We start from the raw sequence: 19,629 nt of genomic DNA, 5'->3' as shown, positions 1-19,629 counted from the left end.
TAACACAAGCCAAGATATATTACTACTAATGCGTAAATATGATTATAGTAGCAGACATCCAAGATGGCGCATACTTTATTTATTTATTTATTGGATATTTATAAGGCACTTATACAACAAGACAATGGGGCTCATTATTAGTCCGGCGGTAGCCGTGCCGGGAAAAAATGCCACGGCTTCCACCCGAGTCATATTTTTTCTGGCGCCTGGCAATGTGGAATCACCAGGGCATTACAGCCCCGGCAGTCCCTCCAGCCAGGTGGCAGAAAAAAAATATTACCCATTCCGATTGAGTGCAATAGGACTCAATGGGAATGGGGAGGACGGTAGCACCAGCACCGTTAACAACGGTGCCGGTATACCGTCATGGTCTGCGAGCGGGTGCCATTCCGCCTGCCAGGTCAGACCTGGCGGGCAGAAATGCACCCTCTCGCAGAACTCTTAGTATGGAGGTACGGTAACAACGGTGCTGGGAGCTTACCGGCACCGTTGTTCCAATACTGCCATAATTATTATGAGGCCCAGTGCTTCAACTCTCCACAAGGCACAAGGGAAGGGAACATAGGAGCAAATAAACAATAAAAATGACAAATTAATACATACATGGAACAAAGGTCATACAAGGCCTTGTGACATTCAGAGACTGCAAGTGCAGTGAAAACAAAAAGAAAAGAGGAGGTGGGGTGGGGTAAGTGCTATACGGTTCCTCTAGGGGAGGAAGTGCCAGAGGTGCCCATTGGGGAGGCATCAGGTAAGTGGATGGGCAGAAACATGCCAGGCGAGGAGGGAGGTCTACCACCCAACAGGTAAGTGCATAGCGGAGGAAGACCACCCAACAGGTGGGTGAGCGCCCAGTGGGCAGTGCAGGGGGAATGGTGGGGGTGATTGGGCAGGAGGCCAGGATCTTATTGGACTCTTGAAGGACCAGGCAGCCATTCTCAGTGACAGAGGGGAGATAAAATAAACCCACCACTACATTAATGAAAAGACTGCGATCTACTCAAAGACACCAACACACACAACAAATACATATGCAAAGAGGCAAAGTCACACACCAAGAAACTGGCAAAATTTGCAAAACAGACAAAGGCAAAAGACTACCCACGCAAAGACAGAAACCCCTCGCCCACACACATATGGACAGAAATACATATGCCAATCTCTCCACAGGCACATATGCAGACATCAACCAGATGTAACAGAATTACATTTACACATGCACGCTGGGTAAAGGAAAATAGCTATAGCTATAAAACTAAACAGACATGCGAACTTTCTCAACTCATCTTTGAAGGAACACAGGCATACACAGCCCCAAAAAGACGACACACGTAGAGGCACTGATTCTCCAACTTGCATGGGTAGAGGAAGTCACAGGTCCACAGTCATACAGATTCACACTCATCAATACATACACACAAACCCACACACAAGACACACACACATTTACAGGGAAAACCACAGAAACAATTTCACACAAAGGCAAGAATAAGCATCTCATATATTAATGATAATACTCTAGTTCATCAGCATTTGCTCAGTCAAGACTACTGCATTGTTATGCACAGAAATTAGATGAAAGGAGACAAAGGCAAACTATTATGCACAATGAGATTACCACACAAATCAACACTAAAATACACACAGATTACAAGAAAATAAATGAAAATGCATACACACAAATACAAAAACCCACTCCTCTCAAATCTCCTCCAGAGAAAGGCCTTAGCAGGGAAGCACTTTTAGCACAGGTACACAGGCACATGTCTATCCACAGCAGCAGGTGACACCACACAGACAAGTATTCAAAAACAGTGGTACAAATACAGACACATCAAAACAGAGAACCAACAGTACACAATTCCCTAAGAAGACGCCAGCACTCATATCCAATAGACACATACCATCATCAGAGACTTAGAAACTGGACTACAGCATGGATCATCTAGATCCAGTTAAAGAGTTCAACCAAAACCAAGCATAGCTTAGCCAAAAACAGCAGCTATTTATAGTTCCATTTGGCTCATGGGCTCTCTTCTAGCACCCAAAGCCAGCAACATTCCAACTATCTTAATATGTTGATAGAAATTATCCACCTCATTCATATTCTCTGAGCTTGAAACAAAATATACCCCCCTGGAACTTGGGTGCTAAGCAACATTCTAATGCTGGATACAGAGACTTTGTGTGGCAGTGTCTCCACTTTATTTCTATAGACGCTTAAGTTACCTTACATGAACTCAGGAACTAAGTGAGTAACGTGTTACTCCTGGATTGTGTTCTTCCTTTTGCGTGGATGCCTTTGTTGTCAAAGAAATCCACAGTTCCACTATTCAAGAATCACTGTACTCTTTGTTTGTGTTCCCCCTGGAGAGCTCAATAACAATGGACCTGTATGTTGGGGATGTTTCACAAAACACTTCCAGAGACATATGAGGGGTAGTGTCACCTAGGAGATAGTATGGCGATGCTGTCTACTAAGGTACACCTTTTGTCAAGCATTCCCTGAATCATCCACTAGAGTCTGTTTTTATCTTCTGACATAATATGGCTGCTACCACCAGAATAAAAAGCAATTTGCATTGAAACCTTATTTCATGACTGAAAGATTGTATTAATAGCATAAAAAGAATGGAGTTAATAATCTCCAACCAAAAAATATGTTTTTTTTTTAACTTTTGCATGACAAGTATAGTAATGGAAAGTTTGAACCTTCATCAAAAGTGTAGTCACTCCAGAAACTCCATAGATCTCCTCTGTTGTCCTATTCGGCTAGAGACTTCCAGTTGATAGGATGGAAGGATTAGCTTCAGTCATCACAATCTCAGCTCATGTAGTACGGCCAGAGCCATTAAGGAGGCATGTCAATGCAGTTCTCTAAATGGTCACCATCACATGCGAGAGGAGATTTAGGTGTGTGTGCATGCTGTACTTTCGTTATTACCAACTGCAACAGGGTTTTCTATTGTTTTATTGTCAGTTCTCTCCATTATTGTTTTGGTCCCTTACTTAGCAGGCATAATTATATACTAGTTTCAACGTAACCTTGCTAGTTTCACGCATGATCAAGCTTCAGTTGCTGCTCCACTGGAGCGTTAGGTGTGACATTATAACTTAGTGCCTGTCCCACTCTATTAGATGATGATGCTGCTCTACCTCCATAATTGACTCTACATCTCCTCATCACAGCCCTTCAGCTTCTCAACTGTCAAAGGCTGCTGCATCTTGAGCTGTCTGAGCTGCGACTCCATCTTGACTCGATACTCAAGTTGTTTATCCTTCTGCTTGGAATCCCCACTTCTCTGCGGCTTGAAAGTGTACTGGTACGTCCTTGGAATACCCACTTCTCTGCGGCTTGAAAGTGTACTGGTACGTCCCCCATAATCCTCAGCAGAGCTGTCTGGGTGTAGAGTGTTCCCCTTTCTCCCTTTTCCTGCCTGAGCTGGAGGTTCCTCCCTTACTTGTCTGCATCATGATGTTTCCTGCTCTGCCGCAAAGGTTCTCCTTGCTAAGCCACTTGACTTGTTATATGTAGCCTGCGGTGGAGCTCTGAGAGGAAAACCCCTTTCTGGTTAATCCTTCCTGTTGGCCTGCCAACATTGACCTCCTCACTTTAAGGCTATTGTCTTCTCTCCTCAGCCCCTGTTGACTCTGCAGTGACCACTGCTTCTAATGCAAGTTTCTGACACATTTGACTCTGCAGATGTTTTCAACTACAACTTTCCTCGGCCCGAGCCAGCATAGTCAATGATAAGTGAATATGGGAGTCATAGTCAAATCATCTGAAGAGTCACACGTTGCAGACTTCTAATGTGATGTGCTACTTGTTGCTTCCTGAAATGTACTAATCATGTATCAACTTCATATTAATCAAGTTAAGTTCAGCAATCTTCAGTTTGAAGGCTCTGCTTTGGGCTCAAGTGGTGGAGCCTAAAATACTGTAAATGGTTAGGTTTACACTGATACCGGAGCAGAACAATCTTCTACTTTACAGTGTTTATTACAGGTTACCCAAGGGTATAAGTACAGTTTGACCCCTGCAGCATCTCAGGGTGTCAAGGAAGAAATGTGTGGTTTATGGTCATGTTCCCATTTTAGATTTGAATGACTGCTCTTAAACTGCACCTGCAAAGCTGTGGCGTCTTTTTCTGCGAAATAGATTGTTGTCTTTCAAATTGTAACGTCCCTGAAATAAAAAGAAATATAGATATACAGTGCAAATTACTCCCTAACAAATAGTTTACATGTAATTCACCAATTAAGAATTACAGTACAAAGGTAAATATGCAATAAAAATGGTAGTGTTGGAAGTGATTGGAGAAGAAGCATTCTAGGTGTAAACTACTCATAAACAAGCGAATGCTAGGAACAGGCAGAAATTAGAAGGCAGCGAACACAACGACGAGTATGATTATGCCCCTTTCCACCGCTTATCTCTGCACAATGGTAGTTCGAATCTATCCTCCTGAGACTTCCTGCAATGCCCCTAAATCTATGTTGGGTGAATGGTGCCGACCTTTTCCCAATCCATCAAACCCTCTTTAGAAGCCAAGGTTAAGAAACCTTGGCTTCTACCCTGCAGCCCTCCGAACCAGGCACCTACGTGATAAGAATAAAGTTCCCCTTTGCCCTCACTGACTTGTTTTGGGCCTTTGTATAGATTAATGTCTAGTAAATACGATCATTATCTAGTTCATTTTATATAATAACTTGATTGTTGGAGTACTGGCAGACTATGTTGCTGGACATCAGCATGAAAGACATTCCTATAACTGGGGACTGTTTCTTTTCTATGTAAAGGATCATGATGCCCATGTGGGCTTTGCCCAAGATTTATAAAACTGTACAAATTCAATCAAGAACATCTTGGTAGGCGCAGGCTAGGCAGAGTCAGGAGTGGTGGGAGATCTTGGCGTAGAACTAGAGGAAGGATAGAGGGATGCTGCATTGAATTAATGAATATGTCTTGAAGTAAAACAGTGTCATCCTCAACAGCATATGGAGTCTGTTGTCCTGGGCAATTATGTATTTAAGGTGCAATGAACTGAAAACAATTCAGGAACTGCATCTTCTCCTGGGTTGGTCTCATACTGGATATAGGCTTACCAGTTACGACAAAGCAGTGATTTATATGTATACATAAACCATTATCCTACAATCAAGGAACATTTAATCAAGATATTCAATGCATAGTAGATTAAAAAAAAACATTTGAAATACAAGCTGAAGTAAAATCTGCACTCTGCATACAGTGTTTCACATGTTCTACTGTAACCGAACAGGTGGAAATAAATCGAACCACTAAACGTGACCCAAGCCCAGGAATGTGTTGAATGGTACAGAAGATATCATGTAACAATGTTCAGAGGCACCTGGTGACAGAAATAGATATTGATGGATTCAGACACATTTTATTTTAAAGAGTATGAGCAAAACCACCACTGCCAAAATGACAGCAGAATTCGGGATGATGTTCAAATTAGTGTCTAATCTGATGATTTGCGGCGTAAACTGATACGAAATGGCGGTCTGCATATAGTCTTGGTGATTCTCTCATCTATACATCTTAGGACCTTTATTCTCTTCCCCTACAGAAGACAAGATGAATGCTGTCACTGTGTCATTGTTGTTGGTTCTCTTCCTGGGTGCAGTTACCAGCAAGGAGGCATCTGGTAAGACATCCTCCCGCTCCGCTCATACTGACCATAAGGAAGAATTAATCCAACCATTTTTGTTACATAAACAAGCGTGGACAAAGACACACTTTTTTGGGGTGGATGAACGTGTTTATCACTGGATGGAGGGATGACTGGATGGACAAGACTTATTTTGTGTTGGATGGATGGAAGCATGAATGCATAGTTGGGTGATGGACCTCATTAGGGCGATATATGTAATTGTTTCAACGCGTGGTTTTATTCATGTGGATGGATGTGTTAATGGATGGATGTTATTGTTCAAGTGGATGAGTATCATTGTTCAAATGGATGAGTCTGATTGGATGACTAGATGGAGAAATGATGGCTGAATGGATGCAATTGTGTAGAATGATGGAATGGTTACATTGCTTGAAAGGATTGATGTAGGTGATTTGATAGATGTTTGAGTTTGATTGACTGGATAAATGAAGATGATTATATGGGTGAAGGTAATGCTGTGAATGGAAGTATATGTGTGATGGCAGGGCGGATGAGTGCATGTTGTTGTGTTAATTGATAGGTGTGTGATCTAGCATGGATGAATGAATAATTGTGTGTTGGTGGAGGATTGACAGATGAAGGGTCATCTGGTGCCCAGAAGGTGGCAGAGTCAAACATCGCTTAATGAAACCAGATACATATATTTCAGCTTCCTGTGAATGCAAACTATATTCTAGAAATATATTCTGCTAATAGAACCTCACTGCCAACTTCTATGTCAAAAACAATAGCCCACTTGAAAAACAGGATGTACAGCACAAAGGCGTAACAGCTTCCACCAGAAGTGAGGCCAGCATAAAGTGGTAGCTCTCAAGCTTCCACATGTGTAATGATTGTACTATGGCATCACTTTGCTGGACCAGCCTGAATTTTACATGGAAAGGCAGTGGATTTCCATAAGCCTCCTAAGTCACTCACTTATTCTCCACACATCGTGTACATTTCCCTTAATTTCACGCACCCTGCCTCAACATGTTTAATTCCCAACGTCCATGTCCCCATTTTCCAGAAGGCGCTTGGTATGGTGGGTTTAAATGCAGCTATTGGCCTCGTAGGACCTGTGTCCACCACTGCATTTGTGCAGAAGTAGGTCAGATATTGTTCCAGAAAGTACACATCTGTGTCGCATTGTGTGAAAGGGGAGGCTGGCCATTTTGAAAGTTAAAGTAGCTGTACTTTTTAAAATAATAGTGATTGAAAATAGTATTTTGCTTCATGTTGGAATCACTTTGGTAACAGTCAGACACATTCAGCTACTAAAAATAGCTTACACCAAATGCGTATTTATATGTAAATAAACAAAACAGTAGTCATATTGGTACATTGAAGGGGTTGCAAAACTGCAAATTAGGCATAGAATAAGCAGTTCCCAGCCTCTAACCTTTCAGGCCATTCCATCAGTCTATTCTTCTGAAGTGGCAACCTGGCACTGCCACTTTAGCAGTCCCACATCTAGGTGTTGGATTTTATTGTCATCTCTGCTACTACAGAGATATATACTTTTTTCACAATCACAAGCAGTGTAACAAATATGACGAGACGAAGAAATATATAAGTGATAGCTACTGTAGCCCTCTGATATACTTCGTCCATTTTCACTCCTCCTTGTCCTCTACTTAAAGGTGAAGATACTCAAGATGAAGAATACCTGCAGGCCAATGGAGATCCACGTCCAGAGAAAAGCAACTGTGAATGCCCTAACCAAGAAGACAACGTGATGCCCAATAAAGTAGCAGCATGTACGAATGACAAAGAGGGAATACCTATCACACTTCCCGGAACACGCAGAGATTCCAAATCCATCCGCTATATCCTATACTCTTCTGGCTGCACCTTTGAGCAGGCTCAGGTGAGTCCTGGGTGGTTCCAGGGAAAGTGCTTTTTAGAACAGTTGTTTTGAGTCTGGTGTTAATGTGTATTTAATTATTCAGATGATTGGTGGGGAAATTATCTGATATCCACATTAATCAAACATTTTTATTGGATGAGCATTGCTGAGTTGAGGTTATAGACACAGTGACTTCACATTCCAGAAAAGTATATGGGGCCAAGTATATGCGGATCACTATGAATATGGCGGTGTGGGAAAAAAGTGGCGGTAACGGAATTTCCGCCACTTTTCCTGCTCCGTCATACTATGAGTATGGCCCTGGAGTGGGGGATGTACCTCCAACATCATGCTGGAGGTAAACCATCCCACTTTCTGCCAAGAAATCGGCAAAATTGCTGATGGTAATTCTGCCTAAATCCCAAATGGAGTCCTAGGAACTCCAAATTAATGGGGACTAACACTGCCAACACCAATTGTAATCTGGTGGTAAATCCACTGGACAATGTGGTGGTAATGGTAATTCCTATAGCAAGTATTCCAGCGGATTTACTGCCGGAATACTGCCCAACTCGTAATGATGCCCTATGTATTTTGATTAATAACTGGCTGTGATCGCAATCACTGCGCACAGAAAAGTGGGGTTCCTGTCTGATTTAAGTTAATTAAACAGCCAATTGGTACTAGTTGTGTATGTTTCCAAAGGGATATTTCATAAACAAGGCTCAATAAATTCACAAGAAAAGAAATGGAGAAGGTTACACTGGGTGATTCAATATTCACTGAAAACAAATTCAAATAATACTAATGAACAATATATGAACTTTACACAAGCACCTGAGGGGGCAATGTATTGTTGACACAACAACACCACCTCAAAGCAAAAACTAACCAAGGAGTGCTACCATCACCAGGACCAAGTGACATGTGAATGAAAAAGACAAATAAGCAGGACTTAAGGATAAGAAATGGTTTACACAGGGCCCTAAGACCGGCTGGGCTGTCCACCTAGGGATGCATAGACATGTCAGCCCTTACAATTGAAATGTCATCAATATGTGTGATTCCGTTAGAAGGGTAGATATTGGCAACTGAATATACCTCTATCCCTAGTTATTATTGAAAAGCAAACACTATAAACAGGTCTAAAGACAGTGTTGTCTCGTCTTCTAGAGCTTCGGCTAATGTTTGCCAGAATGATGTATTAGGGCAAAGCCTTTATCATGGTGCATGGAATTCTGCTTGAGATGGTAGTAGTTGTAGAGACTTTAAAAAAAATATACATCAATAAGCATGTGTGGCCTGCATTGTATTTGCACGTTTACATGAATATTGCAATACGATTTCCATACATTGCACCCCAACTCCCCAGTTGAAACAATTGTATTTGCTAGCTTGCTATACTTAATTACATCAAGCATTATAAGAACAATTATAGGCAGATATTACTCAGGCACCACGTATAAGACCCAAGTTGAGCCCGGCCCATACCACCCCAAAGCACAGAAAGGGGAAGCAATTCACACTGGACCTTAAATTCAACAATGATCGCCCATATTCCCAACATCTTACTTAATGGGTCAGTAGTTTCCTCCAGATGGTTTAAAGACTGTCCCATGGCCACTCATGGGCACTGCAAAACCAAACACACAACCAATTCAGTGCGCTCACAGGCAGTGTCCTTAATAGCTCCACTGTGCAGAACAACACATCAAAGGTAACTGTACCCTATTCAACAGTCCAGGTCTGGGTCAGACTTCACATGGGTATAAATCCCCTCTCATGTTTCGAAACAGTTTCCTCTAGCGGCAAATATGCTGGAGAATGGGATGTACTCACAATCTCTACAGGGATTAGGTGCAGCAGCCTTGTTTAGAAGAGCAAGGCGTTTTTATTCTTTGCATTTTTTCATTCAAAATTTCATTATAAAGTATGTGGGTTTTTTATTTTTGTTTTCCAAGTTTCATCATAAAACTATGAAAGTATCTGCTTCATTCCCTTGGTGCTTTTCTAAGGAAATTCATCTGTTACGGAATGCCTGTGTTTAATAATTGGGGTGTTTAGTTTTCAGGGGCAGACTTAGCACTCAGAAGCCGACTGGGCCTTCCAATGATCTGTCCCGCCCCCTTCCCAGTCTGTTTACATGATAGACAATACCAATGATCCATCCTTGCTTGCAGGTAGGCACAAGCAGTATGGGCTTTCTGTGCATTGTCCAGCTGAACATTTGCCATGGCTTATGGGGGTCAATTTCAAAATGATGATTGGCTCCCCCCTTGCCTACAGTTGGTAGGAGTTATTGGGAATAGTCTGTGGCACCGTTGGGTTTCTTAAATAGGAATGGATACAAAGAAATGCAGCCTGAAAGGATGTAAATGTCATGGGGCTGAAAAACTAAGCGTCCACTGAAAAGCTAGCAACTGCTCTGTCAACAAGGTGCTAATATAAGAGCGGAAGGCAATGAGGTGATTGCAGTCTGTAAAGCGCACATTTAAAGAACTTGAATTAGGTTGACTTAACATAACAATTGTGCATGCTTTAACACTACGTTATCTGTGGAGAGCCTTTGCTCATTCCTGCATATCCTGAGAAGCAGCATACAACATTGAACACGAGCTGTTCCAGATATAACGTTTAATGGTGTTAGAAAGCACATAATACATGTTTATGCAGGGTTGACTTTCTGTTCCAATCCCTGTTTTCAAGCTGAGCGATTTCCATTCTTTGACTTCCCTGGGGCACTGCCCTAATTTCCCAATGTGTCTTTCCCATTTTGCACCCCACCCCATCTTGCCCTGATCTTGGTGTCCCTCGGGGCCTTTCTGTCCCCCACACCCGTTTTCCCTCCCTACACAGGGTGGTCATTTTTACAAAATTGTATGTCATCATACACAACGCTCTTCCGTGCCAAATCCACTTGTCTGGTAATATTACTGCAAAAGACATGTGAACACATACCCAGCACAACAAAATGCTGTTAGGCATACATGGCACTGACGTGTTTAAATTCTCGTCTGGGCCGCTCCTGGGATTTTAGAGGCCCTGTTCCGCAAAATTTATGCAGACCCTCTAATTTGCATGACATGGATTGACATGATCAGAAGCTAAATCACAAAAAATAACATTACAATCAGTGACATTAGTCTTTAATGTCACTGATTGCAAGATTGCAGTAGCAGCCTGCCAAGATGTGTGGACCTAAAAGCAATCTGATTTAGTTTTAAAAAACAAATTGATTGTGAAAGAAAATGCAATATAATATCATCTGCATGAACCATTATTTTACGAAACATGCAATTTTATACTCCCCTCCCATTTATTATCACCCACCATTTGCACCTCTTCAAGGACAAAAGTCCTTCCCAACGAAACCTTGTGGTTGGGTCATCAACCTCTAATCTGTTTATTGAAATTATTTGTTGACACAAAGCTGGAATTCAGGGTGCTGGGGTAGGAGGGGTAGTCCAACAAAATGCAGTATAGTTAGCCACCCTACAGACACACCCCGTCGCTGAGTCCCAACCTTGGGCTTCACCTGGGCTTGTGTAGCTACCCTCTTGGTATGAGATGAAAAAGGAGAACTCACACAAAGGAGGATTTCCTCACCAATGTGGATCTTTTTTGCCCATTTCAATCCAACCTCATCTAAGTGGCTGCATTTTAATTGTTTCCATTTTCATGTACCAGGTGTATCCTTCTTCTAGAAGGCATGTCATGTACAGTGGCGCAGCTCTGACTATGTACAGGTGGGCCGATTGGGCAAGTGCCTCCTCTCTTTGCATCACAAATATGCTCCTATTTCACTCTTGTTCTTTTTTTCCCTCACACAACATCCTTTTTGGCCCGCTCTTTTTCTTAGCAGCTCTTTCCTGTCCAATATACCCCACTCTTTCCATTGCTCTCCCTCCCCTGATCGTTATGCCTATTATCTTCCTCCTGTGCTTACTTAATCTTCTTAACCCTCCTGCCTTCTTCTACTAAAGGCTCTTTTTCTAAAGATCCTGCTCTTTTCACTCTTCTTTTTCACTGCCTCTTTTACCCCATCATATGCCATTTGTCCTTCCACTCCTGCACTTGCCCTCCCCATTCCTCACTCACTTGCCCACCTACTGTTCCTTCACCCGCCCTCCCTCACTCTTAATTTCTCCCACATGTTTTAGACCCCCTTTACTCCCAATTCTCCTTCCACTCCAGAACCCCTCCTTTCTCCATTCTCCAGTTCCCCTCCCCTGTACCCTATTCAAACTATATTTACTCTCACACCTGTGCCTCATTAACTATTTCCCCATTCTCCTGTCCTCTTTCATTCCCCATACCCATTCACTGTTTTTACCTCACCCATTAACCCTTCACTCTCCTCATCTCCTGCCGTCTGTCAATCTCTAACTCATGATCCTATTCTCCTTCACGCTGCTCTGTCCTGTCCCATCAGTGGCCTGCCCTTTCCAACATTTTCCCATTACTATTCTGCTCGTATTCACTCTTCTTTTCTGTTTGCTGCCATGTGGCAGGGCCCTGTGGAGCTGGAGCTGATGTGGAGGCAGTGGTACGGAGTGAAAGGATCTTTGAAGTGCCACAAACAGCACCCACAAAAAACGAAAATTATGTAAGACTTAGTATGTTCTCGAGATTAAAAGGTGCACTCCTCTAAATCAGTAATGTTTAATAACATCACACGTGTTTGCAGTGAGAACACCATGCATAAAATGGATCTGCAAGATGTAGGAAATATTCTGTTATGCCACCTCCTGTAATGTCCCCCACCATTGCCCATGTTATTGCCCATTGTCTTGAAACCTACAAGTTTTTATGGTCTTGATTATTCAATATTAGCACTATTGACAGCAAAGACATGCATATCAGATGTGAGTACAATAATAATAAATACACGTGGTATAAGGATACTTCTGAAGGAGTGATTTATCCAAAATAAATAACGAGTGCATATTACCTATTCACTTAGGCTTCACTTCTATCTCAAACACCTTCAACTTCCCACCATCACATTCCCTCGAATTATCACCTACCTGTGTTGGTGGTCCAGCGGTCTCCCAAGAGGAAGTGCAATGCACTTTTTTATGTGGGCATCCGCATGGTGCTATTTTGTGCAGTGCTCTTCCACCAGGCAGACAATAGGCCGACAACAGTATTTTTTCCATAGTTCAGATTACTGCCTGTAAAGCAGTTTTTGCTGCCTGAATTGTTACTACCGGTGTTAATTGTACCAAATGGTAATTACCACCATCTGTGACCAAGTGGAGTGAGTTCAGGTAGTGGACAGCATTTCCCCTTATATATTGAGAATGCTATTGAGGCTGGTTGTAATTGGCATGTACCGCTGTCAGCATTCATACCACTGGTTGCGTAATGTGTCCCTCTTTGTTAAGGTCAAGATATCACTAGAACAAATATTACACCAATGGGCAATTGTATTGGTAGTGATAACGTTCTCTGCATAGTCAATACCAGTTTCTTCGAGTAAGGCAAACGATAAGGCTTACTCTGAAAAGTGAAAGAAATGTCTAAGGAAAATGCATTTTTAATGTTTGATTCATGGAGTCGCCTTCACAATCCAAAATCTCTGACTCACATGCATCCATAGCACAGCCCTTTCCTGTGTAAACAGCAACTATAGAGTCAACTGGAGGGGCAGTAAAGTAACTGGGATATTTAGCGTTAATAGACAGAGTCATTCGGGAGCGTTGCCTATGAGTATGTAATGTTATATTAATGTAACTTATTCCATGCATCACTGCCGTTTTTACGTTCTGCAGGCACTCGTGTGGATCTGACAAGTAATAGGGAATGATGGATTTGTTAGTGGGAAGAGTGGCAGAGAGCAACAGTGCTTTGTGGTTCTGTTGGTTGTTTCAGTTTGGAACAAATAGTCACTTTGTGTGAGTTTGCTTGTCGGTGGTATGGGTTGGTGGCCGTTACGGTGCTTGAGTCCATATGGAAGCTCTTGTCCGCCTGTGGCGCAGAGTGGATTGACCGTGTTGCAATTGTGTGAGTTATAGGATGTGGTGTGGAGTTTTGCTGCTTGGTTTTAGTGTAGTAGATGTGGTAGCCATGTGTGGGTGTCGTATTTGGTCGGTGTGTGTTGTGTCTGCTGGAGTATAATGGGTTTTAGTAGAGTTAGTTAGAAGAACAGCGGGTCCTTTTGCAATTGTTGCATAGATTGTTTGGTGTTTAAACTGAAATCCACTGTGTCGTTGTTAACAATGATGGCTCTTTCACTGGTAGGCCAATCTGCTTGGTTCACATGACCTTGGAATCCCAAGCGGAACCAGGTACTTCATTGCGTATGCTTTAGTATTGAAGATGCGTGCTTCTCTTAAACCACGATTTGACGTTTTAGGTCAGCAAACCAGAGAGCCATGTTTTTTGTGCTTTCCTGAAGGTCAGGTGTTCCTCTATTTTGCCTATTTCCTTCAGAAGTGAATTTCAGAGTTGAGATGTTTGAAAAGGCTGTTCCACCATATTTAATTTCCAATATTGTTAGGATTCACAACATATGTCATTGGAAGTTTGCAGAGTATCTTTTGGTCTAAAGATGGAGATTTGTTTTTGCTGGAATTCTGCCCCTTGGCTATTAGTTTCTTCTTAGATTTAGTAATGTTCATGGACAATCATCTAGAGGACATATCGTTTTTGTAGGTAGACTAGATGGCTCTTATGGCTCAAGGTTTTCTCAGCATTAACGCAGAATGATTTGTATAAGATCGCAAAACAAAATTGTGTGTATTATACATTGGGTAGTTTTAGTAGTAAGGCTACAAACTGAACTGAAAAAATGTTATCAAATACATTAAAAGGAACTGGGGCAAGGATGTGTACCTGCCCTACACCACAATTGATTCCAAAACGATTATCAAACACATTTAACATCGACAGAACAGATGTAACTTTATATTCACATTCATCATTTGAAATAGTGGGAATGCCTGCCCTATCTCGATCATATGTAATCCTAATGTAAAACTGTCCACTGCACAAAAACATACAGCTGGAAATACACAAGTCTGGAAACCATCTAAATTAATGGGTACTGTGGATCAGGTTTCTTTCAATAGAATATCAAACAGCTTGGTATACTTTAACAAATCAGGATCCCATCCGCATTGTACAAACCCTGCCACATTCTAAGACATACATTTGACCATTTCAATGTAATGTAGAGGTTGCCGTTAACACGCCCCTTTGTTTATACAGAGGGTGAGAATTGATTCTTGAAATGCAAAAGTAGGACATAAATTAAATACATTATCTTGAGGGGTCACCTTCCTCCACTCTTTGCACGTGTTTGAGTTTTGTAAACTGTTCTCACAATGTCTTCCTCTTTTAAACCAAACCCGTTCAGTGAACCAGGCACACGAATGGAGAGGAGATGATGATAATGATGAGATGGCAACATTGCCTATCCCGATGCTTCCGCTTGTGCTAGTCTGCCCTGGTCTCTCTCTTGAGTAAAATCCTTAAGTGTAGGTCTAGCTAGGTCCTTCTGTTTGTCTAACACATTACGGGCTAAGGTTATTTCCCGGGATTGCTTTTCTATTTTTAACAATGTTGACTCCATTATATTCTTTTTGACACTTCAAATAAACTCAGCATTTTGTCACTATACCGTTTAAGTGGTTCTACCAAGGGACAATCTACAGTAATGTGTACTGGGCTTTAGGTTCAAATAGGTGATCAGTAACCTGCGTGTTATCCATTGCACATGCATTATCTGTTCTATTGTTTCTATGAGGGCTTCAAGTCACCATTAGTATTCTTTAGAGATTTCTGGACGGAACACATACCTCCAATGGCATTTGTCATGACTAGAGCAGCGAATAACTGGGTATCTTACAATTTCACCTTCGCCTGTGCATATAGTCTTATCTATGCAAACCTTATGTGCCTCCACATCCCCCTTAGTGGAAGATAGAAGTTGAAAGAATGTTCACCTCTGCAGTGGCGTCCAACTTCCCCTCGAGCATTGAGCACACTTTATAAAATAAATATTCCATAGAGCCCTTTTGTGCAGGTGTTTGAGTTTATGTTTACCTGTATGTTCTGCTGGTGGTGAGCCATTTGCCTTTTCATTTTACTGCACCAATTGTGGTGCAGGTTCCATACAAACCCTATTCCTTGGTCAAAAGATCACCCCTCCAATGTCCTTCGCAAGAATGCTATATTCTTGGCGACTTTCCCATGTACGAATGTAAGTGATGGCAATTATCACCCAGCTAGTAGATTTTAATCTTAAAAGTAAAAATACAATTTGAAAATTTAAATAGTGGAGATGAGTGGAGACAAGACTGTGAGGGGGAAAATGACAAAAATAATGTCAAAGAAAAAGAAAACAAAAATATTAAGTCACCCTTTTATCCAATGAGCGATTGTGCACAATATATCTGCCAGTTGCCATTGAACGAACATTCAACGAGCCTCACATGTGATGCCTACAAACGTCTGAGGTACCCTTTACCCGTGGTGCTAGTACCATAACATGAGTACTAGCTGATACCTATGTGAACTACAGGAGCTGCCGGCCCTTGCCTGGGCATGATACAGCGCTGATCCACTAGGGAGACATTTTGAAACAAATCCCCTGATGAGTTCTCCAGCTTCTGATTACTTTGTTGTAAACTAAACAGCTTCCACTTCAGAAACTGGCCACTTTTGGGCCGCTGTCCGATGAAGTGCTCACAAAGCAGGAACAAGTTTCAATTGAAGGTTCCTACTGGTCCCTCCTGAATTCTAACGCTCTCAAGCTTCCTTCACCAACTACTTTGTGGCATACTCAACAGCCCGCACTACAGGAACTGCCTACCCTTGCCTGGGCGTTATGCAGCATTTACAAGTCAGGAAGAGGGTCTAAACAAGGATCCTGCAGCAATCTCCGAAGTCCTAGAGCTCAGAGTTGATACTTACGGAAGAGGTTTTGTAGTAAGGTTCCTGTTGATAGAACACTCCAGCTTCCTCCACCACCTACTGAATCACTAACTCCACAGCCTTAAATGTAGAAACTGCCCTCAGAGCGGCCTCAACACCATGTAGCTATCCCGGGAGGATAGCTCAGCGGCAGCGTGCGCGTCTTGGAAGCAAGACGACACGAAGCAACAACAGGTTCGATCCCCGGGTCCGCGCTTAGAAACCTCTGGGTGTTTGAGCGCGTTATAAATACGTAACTAAGAAAAAAAAACAATTCCTGTAACAGCGCCTCGATGCCTGCGGGCTGTGTGAGCGCTTTATAAATGTAAAAATAAAATGTAAGGAAATGAAAGGCAGAATTCATTTTTTACCTGTTGCTGTGTGCTCTGTGAGAGTGGGGTTTGGGATGTGTTGGTCTTCTGTGAGAAACAGCAAGGGACACTGCCCCTTCAGCAATAACTTGATATATGCTTGACAAACATTGTTTGTTTTGTGAAAGGTGTTCTCCTGATGGGTAATAGTCCCAGCAGGGCCACTGAGTGCAGCACCTGAGCAAGTTAGACCTGGGTTTGATATGGGTGTCAGCCAACACCCAAACATGTTATAAAGGGGAAATGAGTGCCTGGATGTTTACAGACAGTATTTGCTTGGAACCGAATGTTCATGCCTACTATGTCCTTTATCACTTTGCTTGTGGTAATGATTAGATTCTCCAGACTGTCCCCACCCTTCGTCTGCTAATCCCAGATTCTTGTTGCACTTGTTGTACAATGCATCTATTTGAGAATGAGAGGGAGAAAGAGAATGAGTGTGTGCAATAGAAAGAGATAGAGTCTGAAAAAGAGAGCGAAACGGGAACAGAGAGAGAGTGACAAGAAAAGAGGGAGAGAGAGAGAGAGAGTTTGACATTCGACCATGGCAAACGGACAATGTGAAATGAGAGCTGTCCTCAGAGGCCAGTAATCAAAGAGCAGAGAGAAGACCATGCTATTTTGCCTTGTTAGGCCTTTTTCAAGATTTGCTATGTCTTCAACTATTTTGTATTGTTTTTCAAAACGTGTCATTCCTTTTCATGCCTTGATATTGCCATGTTATCATTTGCAGAAGAACCTGCCAATCAAGATCTCCAGTTCAAATTCTCAATTTCCACGCACAACACACATAACTACTAAGCCACCCACACATGGGAATTGGACCCTAAATTGAACAGCTCTGCCAACCGACATCACACATTGGAACACTACACTGCTACACTTAACATAGAACACCTAGACACAGACCTGCATTCAGCGCTCAAGCTATTTGCGGTCTGCATACAACAACACACATCAAAAATATGTTGCATATTCACTCTCTTCCCCCTAACCTAATTCACCCCCTCTCTTTGAATCCACCATAGGGCCTGGAAACTATGCAAATGGCAACACAGAAGAGTGTCAATCTAAGCAGAAAACAATACCATAGAAGGATATATGAGAGTATTTCTCTGTAACTAGTATTTGGTATGGCCAGTAAAATATGGTATAGTCACTTACAGCCACTGAATGAAATCATGTCCTGCCTACCAAGAAATATAAAACCTTTTCTTTGGTATGAGCACATACTCAGTTACAGACACTGACTATAATCTTCTCCTTTGATCTACAAGTAGTAAGAAATCATTCACAATAACAGACACTAAATATGATCTCCTCCTGTCTATCAAGAAATGTAAGACTTTTTCTCTGCAACTATTATTTGGTCTGGTCACAAAAAGAAGGTACAGTAATTTACAGTGCCTAAATATAATCTTCCTCGCCTACCAAGGAATATAACATGTTTTTTGAAACTAGTAAAAAGGTATGGCCATTGAAAGACATCACACTCAGTTATGAGTGCTGAATATATTCTTCTGCTGAATATCAAGGAATATACAACTTTTCAAATCTACAATTGGTATTTGGTATGGCCACTAAAAATGGTGTAATCACTAACATTCACTGAATGTAATCTCCTCCTGACGACCAAGAAATAGTAGACTTTTTCTCCTAAACTAGAATTTGGGCTTGATACTAATATATGGCACAGTTACTAGCAGCCACTGATTAAAATATTGTCCTGTCTGCCAAGAAAAATAACACTTTTTTCTCTGCATCTAGTTTTCGGTAGGGCCACAAAACATTAATGCACACAGTAATACACACTGAATATAATATCCTTCTTTCTCCAACGAAATATAAACCTCTTTTTCTGCCACTTGTACTTGATAAAAGACTATGCTCTCAGTTACAGGCACTACTTCGCTGTTATTAGTATTTGGTATGGCCATTAAAAGATGGAATGCCAAACACACCCCTCAGCCAACAAATGTAATCTTCAGCCTTCCCCAAACAGTTATGCGGTTTTCACCTATTAAGAAACATTTCTCTGACTGCAACTTTCCCTCCATTTATGGACCCTTTTGTTACAGTTTCCTGACCTGACATTTGCCAGTGGAGCACAGCCTTCATCTGCACTCCCCTTGCCTTTTACTCATTGTTACAGGGAAACTGACATGTCATCCAGGCTGTGTTTCGCTTAGTCTTTCGACTTTATTTCCTCCATTGGTAGCATTTTATCAGTACGCAAAGTACATTACTGTACCATGTTTTAGGGTCTGTGTTTTCTGGCCCTAGTCATCCTCTAAGGATTTTGTATTGATTGAACAGTGTGCCTAGGAACAGACTGGTGGCAGCAGAATCTTTTCCTTGTATTTTTACAACTTTTTACCAAGCCATACCAGGCTTACTGCGTTTGGCTCATGACTGTGGCTAGCTTCCATCATGGCTGCGCCACACAGTCTTTTGTCTTTTCCTTTGGCCATTTTGTCCTTTGCCTTCTCCCTGGTCTGCCTGACCCAGAACATCCATATGTTGGCATGCAATTGCCCGTGAAAGTCACTTCTTTCATGAGCTCCTGCAGGTCAAGTGTGTGGGTACCCATGAATTGGGCTGTGACTGTCTGATCACAATCCACACTACTGGTGCCAGGATGTCAGGGTGTGCATGAGAGCATGAAGACACCAGTGGTCTCTGATTGAACTACTGCTGGCGTGCATGAGTGGGGAAGATCATCTCATTGAATAGCTGGGTGCAAGCACTCGCCAGACTTTAGATATGAGGATGGGTCCTGAATGCCGGCCAGCAGATCAGCAAAAGGTCCAAA

General features: G+C 42.0%; 1 protein-coding gene across 4 annotated transcripts in view; it reads left to right on the top strand.

Moving 5' to 3' along the window:
* The window catches only part of LOC138467995 (proteoglycan 3-like), a 46,253-nt gene that overhangs the window by 656 nt on the left and 25,968 nt on the right, over nucleotides 1–19,629 (top strand). The window contains exons 2-4 of one of the 4 annotated variants that reach the window (XM_069608354.1): nucleotides 3,190–3,323; nucleotides 5,595–5,672; nucleotides 7,322–7,548. In XM_069608354.1, coding sequence (XP_069464455.1) covers nucleotides 5,603–5,672; nucleotides 7,322–7,548 — 297 coding nt within the window. In that variant the 5' untranslated portion in view covers nucleotides 3,190–3,323; nucleotides 5,595–5,602. Of the gene's footprint in view, nucleotides 1–3,138; nucleotides 3,370–5,594; nucleotides 5,673–7,321; nucleotides 7,549–19,629 lie in introns of those variants that run through there. The other 3 variants (XM_069608352.1, XM_069608355.1, XM_069608353.1) reach the window with 3 other exon arrangements.

This window comes from Ambystoma mexicanum, chromosome 4q (assembly GCF_040938575.1).
Source record: "Ambystoma mexicanum isolate Mex_15411 chromosome 4q, UKY_AmexF1_1, whole genome shotgun sequence".
In the NCBI taxonomy this organism is placed as follows: Eukaryota; Metazoa; Chordata; class Amphibia; order Caudata; family Ambystomatidae; genus Ambystoma; species Ambystoma mexicanum.
This window is presented reverse-complemented; position numbering and strand designations above follow the sequence as displayed.